We start from the raw sequence: 11,464 nt of genomic DNA, 5'->3' as shown, positions 1-11,464 counted from the left end.
ATTTTCGGAGCGAAGGAGGGATGGACGGGGAACACCCGCCGGGTCATAATGCTCTTGGCATGGCTCGGACGGTGTGTCCGGAGCTGGAGTCTGTTTGTATTGAGCGCTGGTGGTGTCTCTGATCAGATTGCCACAGTGGGGAGAGGGGTTAGTTAACCCGGATTTGGAATTGTCTGTGTAGGGGAGTTCACTATGGTAAGGATCGTAGCTAGAAGAGCCCGAGAGTAGGGAATGAATCCTAGAGGATCCCTGATCTGGTTTAAAATTGGGTTTTTGCTTGCCTCCGCTATCTTGAATGCGCCGCTTGCAAGCTGTTAGCGTTGTCGATTGATGAGGAGCATGAACCGGGACGATCTTTAGCCTCGTGTGGGGGTGATGCACTTGAGTTGGATCACGTTTCCTTCTTCGTCCTGCGTTCTGTTGTGGGTTTTCTTCATGCGTGCTGGCGCGTGCTTGGGTTGTAATCGGTTTGGAACGACCTTAGACACGGGGCTGTCATCAATGTGTCTCTCCACGACTGCTTTCAGTGATGTCTGTGTTCAGAGCCAAGGGGTTGGTGGTTGCCAAACAGCCTTGTTGATGCCCAATTTCTGTTGCGAGTGCGTTGTGAAAGCCTGCGGAGTTAGTGCAGCTTCTGCGGCATGGAAATGTCTCCGCTTCGCATTTGATCTTGGGTTCGGGTCGATTATGCACACGGTCTGCGAATGGAATGCCGATTGAGCGAGATTCTCAATCCTGACGATGAGAGGATCCACTTCAAACCCGTTTTTAGTAGCCTCGGGTTTGATATGATCAGAGTTTGATGGTTTTGGTCTTGCTCATCGATAGGAACCCTTCAGAGGTGATTTCCTTAGCGGTATGGCTCTGACTTGCGGTTTTGTAGCACTGAAATATTGGAATGGCACGTGAGGTTGACCCATGAACCTCGGGGTGAGGATTCGAAGAAGCTCTCACAAAGAGGGCGTGAAGACTACGCTTCGAAAAACATGAAGAGGTATGCGAGGCTTCGGCAGGATTGTGCGGAATGTGACAATGTGTTGTACAATGGGAGTCCGGAGGATTACTCTGTCGACGATGACATTGCGCAGTCTCCATGGAGGCTATCAGAGAGATCTGCCTTTCCTCAACGAGACTCCTCGCCCAATATGCGGCCCACGCAGCCTGTGGGCTCATCCGCAACTGGCCCGCCTTTCCCCAGCGATTTGACCGAAGCTTTGAAAATGCTGGCCGCGTCTCAGGATGCCGGGTCTCGCAGATTTAACGAGCAGTGTGAAGTTGGGACTGCTAATGACGATATCCGGTCACGATCTTCGAGTGAGAGGTGGCCCAACGATGCACAGGACGGCAAGTGTGATTCCCAGGATCCTGAAGGTGAGATGATTTTCCTTCTCGCTTCACTCCTCATCACCAAATTTCGTGGTCCTGTTGGGTACAGCCCTCGGATGTCTTGACTGCTAGCCATTATCACAAGTTTTGCGGCATCAAGCAGGGGAAAGGTCATAGTTTTGAGTATGCCTCGTCTTCCGCTTTTAAGGAAACCATTCAAGTTTATTACCAGTGGCTAATGCAACATCTTGTGTAAAGAGCTCATTGCTCTGAGATTGGTAAGCCTCCAAGACAATAGAGAACTGCGCCATTTTCCTGGGTTTTCTCAAGGGATTTCTTTAGTTTCACGGTCACTGGAGAACTTCTTACCCCAAGATGCTTGAACGTTCCAGTGTCTCATTCACCGGATGGACTGCTAAGGTTGGGGGAAGCTAGTAGTTGCAATCTAGAGAGAATAAAATTTTCTTATTCGAGCAATTGACATGGTTGGTACTACCAATGCTCAAGTTTGAAGTTAAAAAAATCTGCAGGAAGTGGGCGATGGGGGTCAGCGGAAACGACGTCCTTGAGTGCGCGGTGGGGCTCAGTGAGCACAAACGATCAGTGGGACGAGGCTGAACAGGGTCTGGACTCCTTCCGTGATCCTCTCTCCCCATCTCCATCGGGTAGACTGTCGCAGGAGGAGAAGCCGCGGACAGATTCAACCACTGCACCTTCACATTCAGCGTCCATCGAGAGAAAACCTTGACTGCGAAACGCTCCCAGTCAAGAGTGGCTAAACGCCCTCACCGATCACGCGTCGTCAACATCTTGTCCGACAGTGCACGCTTTTCCAGACAACGGTAACGACCATCTGCACCTCACCCCGCCGTCAGTTCAAAGAAATACCTTCCTGCGAGAGACGCAGGGATGGCTAATATCCGTCATACGCCCCTTGCAATCACGAAAACACAACCCAAGGGAGAATCTGATGTTGTTGTGGTGGTGGTGGTGGTTGTTGTTGTCGCTTCGGCTCTCCAGTAGAATGCGCAGACGAAAACGGGGAGACGACGACATCCACTGACTGGTTCCCAATCCATGAGATACAACCGCCTGAGGTCATCAGACCTACTGACAAGCTCCGGCGGTGAAACAGGATTCAACGTCGGTGATCACCACCACATTCACTCCGTGATGAAGAAAGCAGCATCTATGCGAGAGCACAGGCTCCATGAGGGTACTACAACGGCCATAGCAAGAGCATGCAGTGAGAAGTATGGGGTGAGGCAAGCAATCCTGGATTGTGTTTCCTGTAGGCGAGCCTCACCACCCATTGTGCAAGACTATTCCTGCCGCCAGCACGATGTCGGTGACTTGACTCGCAGTGCAAGCACCAGATCCGACTGCACCAACTCCAAGCGCAAAGGGGTGATGCATTTCTGCCGCCAGTTTATACGCATTGGGAAGAAGCTGGACAAAACGAGTTGAAGGCATATGAGGGCGGGGATCTCACTCACTCACTCGCTCACTCTCATCGTGAACTTGTGGCGTGGATCCGTGTGATGGCTCCTCGCACAACAACCATGTCGGTAGCACAAAAATGCAGACTAGAAAAACCACACCTTTGCACAGCTTGCTCGTGTTCTAAATCGTTCACGCTTGTGTGTTGAATCTGTGTGTGTAGCTCGGTTGGATTGAGATGGGTGCATCCTCATGATTTGAGCATCAGTTTACTTCGATGGATTCTCAGTTTGCATCGAATTCTTCGTCACGGAACTGCTCAGTGTCAACAATTGACTGACTCTGGTTGTGGACTCTGGCCTTTTTGGACATGTCGGTAGTGGGTGCATGTCAAGGCCTCCGATGTGATGCATGAAGGTTGCCTTGTGTGAAAATTGATTTACAATTTCCATTAAGAGAATGGAGATTTCATTGCAGGTTCTATATTCTGGGTGTCATGTCTGTTTGGTTTGTTACGAAAATTTGGATTCAGAAGTCCTAAAGTATTCTCTGTGTTGCATTTGGACAAGTAGTATTTATTCTTGGTTTGTTCTTTTTTGTTTTTTGGTACTTGATTTTTTTTAACATTGCCGGTGTTTATTTATTTACTTATTTGTTTGCTTTGTCTGAGTAGTTTTTTCCACGACTGGAAAGTGGAACTACATTTTGGATTTTTGTTCATTTGTTCAGTTTTTTAGAATATAAGTACTTGTCAATTTGAAGTATTAGTTCCCTTATCTTTATCAAGTGTATGGAAAAGTTATCTTAGTTTTGATTTAGGTTATTTAAAATAAAAATTAATAATAACGGTGTTATTTATTTATCTATTTATAATTGATTAAAATAAACTTATTCAATACTCTCAATGAGACTTGTCTTGTTTACTTTTAGTTAAGATTGTTTATTGAATTCAAACATTCAGGTATTTTAAAGAAAAAGACTCATTTTAAGGTCTTGGCTAAATATACATATATCCTTAAAATTTTAAAGTTCTTAAACAGTGACTTAAGTTTTTTTTTGTTAATACATGTATTTATGTATATATAATCACATATCAACTATAAAATCTTTATTTTGTCAATTTTTATATATATATATATATATATATATATATATAATCACATGCCATCTATAAAATCTTTATTTTGTTGCTTGCATTATGTTCTAAATTTTAGCTTTGCTACCATACATTTTTTTTATATTTATAACAATTTTTTTTTATTAATGTTACAAAGAATCTGATTTTTTAAAAAAATTGGTATATCAGTATTTCTAATAGTACTACCAACATTGAATAGTAGCTATTTGTTATTAATCCTTTATATGTCATGTGTAAATAGATTTTGTGTCTAATGAGTATTTGATTTTAATTATTTTTATTTATTATTTTAGCATAAATTAGATTTTTACAACTACTAATTGGTTTGTTAAAAGATATTTGTATAATTATTTTTATGTTAAAGATTGTTAGCTTACACAATTTTATTTCACATAATAATCATATTTACTTTTATTGTCAATTTATCATCACTTTTTTATTGTAAAAGACATAAATAAAGATAAATTCTTCAACATAAAGTTTTTATGTATACAAGTATGAACATTTTGTATGATTCTAATGATATCAAATTTTATAAATATAAAGAAGTCACCACTATGAAGGTTCCAGCAATTGCTAAATGACCTTGCAGTTTATGAAATATTTTAATAGAAATTTGAAAAAGTAGAGAGAAATAACATCCCTTCTTATTGTACCAGCTAATGAATTTTATAATTCTCCTTCTCTAAGATAACAAAAAAATCCAAAATTTAAATTTAAATGATTCATTTATCTATTAAAATTTTCAAATTAATGTATCTTTTGAATTTGTTTCAAATATCACCCCTATATAATCAACAATAATCTATTTGGGTTTACATATATGTATATTAAAGAAGACAATTAAATTGGTTCATGTATATTATGACTTATTAAAATATTTCATAATTACTTCTCATAAAACTAGATATAATATTTGAAATTCAAAACATCAATTGAATTGGTAGGACAGAGTTTATAAATATTTTGTACTAAAATTGGTGGAACTATGTGAAAACAAATGCTCTCAAATCAAAGTATATATAATCATAATGATTCATTCAAGTTCTAATTAATTACTATTATTAATAAAAAGTATTTTAAAAAAACTCCACAAACAAACAAAAACCTTATGAAATAGATTAAGTACAAGTTTTTACTACACCTTATCAAAGGCAAAAGTTTGGAACCACAACATCCTTTAGAAGGAGGGGTCGAATTTGTGATCGTGTGTCAAGGTCAAGAACATGATAAAGACAAATAAAAAATTGAGACTTCTCTTAAAAAAAGATGAATGAATAGAAATAACTTGATATGTATATTAAAAAAGAAACTACATTGGCTATTGTCAAAAGCCAAGAAAACTCGAGATCCTTGAAATTAGACTGGAAACAAGAAAGGAGTTGACAAAAGTGAAGGCTTCACTCTTATCTCTATATATATTATGTAACTAAGGGCTACCTGGCGATGTTCTATAGGACCTCCAATATATATTGACTTTGTAGGACATATGCCTTGACTTACAAGGCAAGTTTTTGTATATGTAGGCCACAAAGTTAGCTTGGTCTTCAAGCTAACAACATGTGTGGCACATGGCCAACTTATTGACCATGTTTCTAATCCAAAAAGTCAATTAAAGATACCTATAAAATCAAAGCAACATCTATAAAGCTTCTAAGAAGCTTCCATAGCATATATTATAGAATTAACTTACTTTTATCTACTTTTACTTACTTCTAAATATTTATACATGTAATTATTGATTTACCTGTGTATGTCCGTGACATTACCCTCCTTTCTAGAAACGAGTTCCATAAGGAGCGGTTATCATATATTGAAGAAACCTATGATGCAACAAATTGTATTCGCCACATACTCTGATCTTTGTTCTCTTCAAAGATGATTTATAGGGCCTCTCAACCATCGGTAGTGTTCTATACCAGGGCAGGAAGACCACCCAGTTATTTGATCGTAGTTAATGCCTTCATAACTTCCTTCGAATAAAACATTTGGAATAGCGTCACGAATTGTTCCTACCTCTAGTAAAATCACCAAACATCGAGATTCTCTTCCAAGGTCATAATACCAAACGAATTGTATCTTGCCATCTATTTGAAGAAGAACATGTCGTTTTTGAGGATCTTCATCTCAATTACGTCGACTTGAAGGTTGTGACAATCATAATGTCTCATCCTGCGGGTAAGTAAATAAAGGCTCTTGACTTGAATCTACTGGTTGTTGGTTCTCTATCTCTCCACCGTCACAACTACAAAAATGCTACAAACAAAGATTGAAAGTAGAATGTTATCTTGCTTTGATCTTATTTCTTTTATAAAAAAGGTTTTCATCTTCATTTTGATAGATGTCGTCGATAAAAAGCTTCCACCGTATTTGTTGCATTTGTAAGATTCTTTATTGGCTCCCATGTGCGTTTACTAATATCATATCTGAGCCAATGGACAAGATATTCTAATTTATTTCCCCGCTGCCTTGAATCTAAGACTTCTTCTACTTCAAATTCTTCATTATTATCCACTTCTAAAAGAGGAGGTGGAGCTTGTCTTCTTCTTGGTATGTCTACAATCTTGTATGGTTCAACAAGAGACATATAGAATACTAGATGGATTTCATTGACTGTAATAAGTGTAAACAATATGCAACTAGATTGATTTGTGCAGAAATAGAAAATGGTCGAAGCCTTCGATAGTCAAACTTGTCACAAGGATAAGTGGTCTTGATATTGCAACGAAATAACTATACCTTATCTCCCATATAGAATGGTCATCGTTCCTTTTGATAGACATCCGCATTGACCTTTTGTTGTTCTTGACCTTCTTTTAACTTCACCTTCATCATTGCATGTAACTGTGATAAATGAATAGCCTAATCTTTTGTAGCAGAATTATCAACTTTTGAAAAGTCAAAAGTATTAAGTCGTGGATGATAACCATAATTGGCAAAAAAAGATATCTTTTTTGTAGAAGAATCTACAGTGTTATTATAAGCAAATTCTACCAATGGCATAAGAGTTGTCCAATCATCTTCTTGGTAGTTAATGGTACATCATTAATACTGCTCCAAAACTTGATTAACACACTTTGTTTGTCCATCAATTTGAAGACAGAATGTTAAAGATAGTTTTATATCCACTTTTAGAATCTTGAAAAGAGTCCGCCAAAATCTTGATACAAATTGAGTTCTCCTATCTAATATAATATCCTTGGGTAATCCATGATAACAATAGATATTGTCAAGAAAGAGCTTAGCCATTTCTTCACTTGTGATAGATTTTATACATGGTACAAAATGTGCAATCTTGGTAAAACGATCTATTATCACAAATATAGAGTCATAAGAACTTGAGATTGGAAGATCTGTGATGAAATCCATAGAAAGAAAAGACCATAATTGTTTTGAAATGGTTAATGGTTGAAGAAGTCAATAAGGTCGATGACGAGGAGTTTCTGATCTTGAATAAACATCATAAGATTGTACAAAATCTTTGACTAATTTCTACATTGGGGGCCACCAAAAGTCCTTGGCTATTAGTTCCAAAGTTTTATTGTACACAAAATATCCTACTGCTAGAAATCTTGAATTCGAATCTTGACATAGACATACTGTAACGGGTTTGGTGATGATTCAAAAAACGTACAAACATAAAATATTCAAGGTCCTTGTGATCCGTATATACGGTGATTGGGCTAGAAGTACCTTCTAGATAATGGCACCATTCTTGAAACAAATCTACAATTGTAAGAAGTTCGTTGTCGTGGATTTCATAGTTGATCTCGGTTGTTAAAAATTTTTTAGATTAAAAAAATGTTGAGTGAAGTTTATCATCTATTTCTATTTTTTATAATATGGCACCCAAAGCAAAGTCTAATGCGTTTATTTCCGTAAAACATGGCTTAGAAAAATCAATGCGATACAAGATTGGTGCAGATACAAAGGTTGTCTTTAAAGCTTAAAATGTTACTTCTATTTCTTCATTCCATTGAAGTTTGTCTTTATAGTCAAATGTATAAGTGGAGCTGCAACTTAAATGAAGATCCGATAGTAGTTGAAAAATTCTAAAAAATATTGGACATTTCTTACCATTTTTGGGATCTTCCAATTCATAACAGCTTGAATTTTGTTAGGATCTATCATAAGTCTATCATTTGAAATGATATATTCTAAGAAGTCGATTTAACTAGTATGAAATATACACGTTTTTAACTTAGCATAGAGTCCCGCATCTCTTAGTTTTTATAATACATGATGAACATGAAGTTCATATTCTTCTATGTTCTTTAAATAGATTAAGATGTCATCTAGGTAATTGACAACAAAATTATCTAAAAACTCTCGAAAGACATCATTTCTTAAATGTTGGAATGTTGCTTGTACATTTGTAAGTCCAAAAGGCATGATGCTGTATTTGAAATGTCCATACCTTATTCGAAATATAGTCTTCTATTCATCTCCTTCTTTAATGCGTACCAAATTGTATGCTCTTTTTAAATCTATTTTTGTATAAATCTTAGCTTAATTCAACTAATCAAGGAATTTAGATATCGAAGGTAGTGGGTACCTAATTTTTATAGTGATTTTGTTGAGTCTTTGATAATCGACACACATCTGCAATGATCTATCTTTTTTCTTCACAAATAAATTAGAGCTCTTGCTAGACATTTGGAATGGCGTATGTAATTCTTAGCCAAATTCTCTTCATTATACTTCTTGAATTCAAGCCATTTATTTTGAGATAAATTATAGATTGGTCCAAAGAGCGGTTATACTCTTTTTTGATAGTCAATTGAGCAGTCATAGGAACGATGTTTTGGAAGAATATCCACATTTTTTTTTTCAAATACATCTTAAAAACTTGATATTGGCTTGGAATGCCACTTGAAGTCTTTTCACCAATAGAAACATGTGTGGCATAAATGACATAAGGTGATCCTTGTTTTACAGCATATAAGAAAGCTCTTGTATTTACAAATATAGGTTTAATTATACTAGATTTATGACTTTTTACTTGATTGACTATGATCTTTGTTATACTTTCAGAAAAGTCAAGACTACGAGAAGTCCAATTTATTTTAGGATTATATTTTTTTAGCCAGGATAAACCTAAAATGAGTGGATTAAAAATAGATCTAATGATATTAAATATTACAAAACTACTATGACTATTAGTTGCTATTTCTATAAGAAAGATTTCATAAGTAACATCTTCTCAAGTCAATGGACGACCATCTATGACTTCTACATGAATATGTTTAGTTTTCTTCATTAAAAGTATGCTATATCTTTTAGCAATTTTTTCATCTAAGAAACATGCTAAGGCTCTTGAATCTAACAAGGCAGAGGCTTTGTGATGTTTAGGTCCTAGAATAACATTTATCATAAAACATGGAGAGGGCTTTGAGGAGAAGATAGGACCTTCACTATGCGTTGTACAAGGTTCCAGTCGCATGGTCCTTATTGTAGCTGGACAAATTTGTTTTCCGACATGCTATCTTTTTTTATCACTATATTCATTATTCTATAGTTGCGTCGCTTCTTTGGGCAATGTTGAGCAGTGGGCTTAGGTTCTACTCAATATAAGTACAATCATTCTTGACAACAACGAGTCTTTTCTTACTTAGTAAGAGGTTTGAAATGTACCACATCAATTTGCATATCCTATATTTCCAAATTTTTGTATTGAAGAGATGTTAGTATTGCCATTCAATTATAGTAACGTTAAAATCCACTTGTACAATTCTCAGATCGAAATTCAAAAAGATAATTGTCACACTTTAGAGCAAAGTCAATTTCTTGACTCAATGTTTGAGGATCAGATAAGTTGAGTATTAATTTTTTTTTATAACATATTATAATTCGTAGAAAAATTGGCTAGTAAGTGCAGCATCATCCCATTTGATATCAATTGCAAGTTATTAAAATTATAAAGCATACAACGTTACTGACTTATAAAAAAATATGGATCTTATTGGTTACAACATAAATTACATCATGTTCTCTATACATGGATCAAAATTCCACCAAAAAAGCCTCTAGAATATCCAATATTGGATCTCGTCTTTAAAAAAAAGATGAAAACCATGATAATGTTGAACCTGAAAGAAGCGTACTAATGAATCTAACTTGCGATCTTAGAATTAGATAGCTTTGGGGTTGAAGTTCAATTGCAAGTTATACTTAATTGATAAATCTTCTAAATTTTGATCTGGTGCCATCAAACTTCTCGAATATGGCAATTCTTGGTTCTCTAACACTGAAAGAGTGTTCCAACATAGAAGAAGGGACATGATTTGATATAGATGTAGAAGCAGCTCCAATCATTTCTATATTTTCACTTCCTGTCAATTTTGTTGTTCTTTGTCGTAGTAAAATGAGTTGAGGCATCATAAGCATTAACTCCCTCAATTGCTCTTGCATTTGTGCCATTGCACTCTTCATTTAAGCAAGTTTTGCCATGATATCACTTAAAAAAGAAAAGATCTTTGTTATCGCTCAAGACAAATAGAAGAGAGGACTTGAGAACAAAGAAAATACAAAAGGCAATATTAGTTTAAAAGAAGATAATCTGTAACTTCTAATATGTTTTTTTTTTATCAAGAGAAAGAATAATCCATTTTTAATTAAGATAAGACAAAGTTTTAATATTGTAAATGTATTCTTATCAATCTGTCAAAGAAAAGAATATGATAAAAATAAATAAATAAATGAGACTTCTCTCAAAAAAAGATGACAAAATAGAAATAACTTGATATGTATATTAAGAAAGAAATTAGAATGGCTATTGCCAAAAGCCAAGAAAATTAGAGAATCTTGAAACTAGACTAGAAACAAGAAAGGACTTAATAAAAGTGAAGAAGGCTTCACTCTTATCTCTATATATACTATCTAACTAGGAGCTTCGTGGCAATGTTCTATGGGACCTCTAATATGTGTTGATTTGTAGGACACATGCCTTGACATACAAGGCAAGTTTGGGTATACGTGGACGACATAGTTAGCTTGGTCTTGAAGCTAACAATATGTGTGGCACATGACAAACTTATTGACCACGTTTCTAATCCCAAAAATTCAATTAAAGACACTTATAAAGTCAAAGCAGTGTCTATAAAGCTTCTAAGAAGCTTCCATAGCAAATAAAATAGAATTAATTTACTTTTATTTACTTTTATTTACTTCGACCTATTTATACATGTAATTACTGGCTTATATGTATATGTTTGTGATACCTTGTAATTGACAATGACATGCTCTAACCAACTAAGCAGAATATCTTATTAGGATTGAAGTAACATAATAATAAAGTAAGGCATGCAAGCATTTATAAAACGAGTTTGTGCCTATGTAAAAACATAGTATTTGCAATTATAATACCAGTATTCTTGCTTGCTCTGTTCTGGCCATGCTTTCCTTTTAGAAGTCTAGTCCATAGAAATAAGATTTAATAACTATTCTATTCTTAATAAGGACTTACTATGTGAGTTCTTCATTTGATAGTAGTTTCTTCTAGCTCATGTTTATGCTTAGACTATTAAGAATTTCTAACATCTTTCTCTATTTTTACCTATT

The 11,464-nt window shown here is 35.6% G+C and overlaps 1 protein-coding gene across 1 annotated transcript; it reads left to right on the top strand.

Moving 5' to 3' along the window:
* Nucleotides 1-867: 867 nt before the first annotated feature.
* Nucleotides 868-3,249, top strand: LOC112288277 (uncharacterized). Its single transcript, XM_090254215.1, has 3 exons — nucleotides 868-1,371; nucleotides 1,857-2,168; nucleotides 2,347-3,249. Exons 1-2 carry the CDS (start codon nucleotides 987-989, stop codon nucleotides 2,072-2,074), a joined length of 603 nt encoding a protein of 200 aa, XP_090110341.1. The 5' UTR covers nucleotides 868-986; the 3' UTR covers nucleotides 2,075-2,168; nucleotides 2,347-3,249.
* Nucleotides 3,250-11,464: the final 8,215 nt, after the last annotated feature.

This window comes from Physcomitrium patens, chromosome 11 (genome assembly GCF_059467195.1).
Source record: "Physcomitrium patens ecotype Gransden chromosome 11, ASM5946719v1, whole genome shotgun sequence".
Taxonomy (NCBI): domain Eukaryota; kingdom Viridiplantae; phylum Streptophyta; class Bryopsida; order Funariales; family Funariaceae; genus Physcomitrium; species Physcomitrium patens.
Note: the sequence above shows the minus strand (reverse complement) of the source record. Positions and strands in the feature narration are given on the sequence as shown.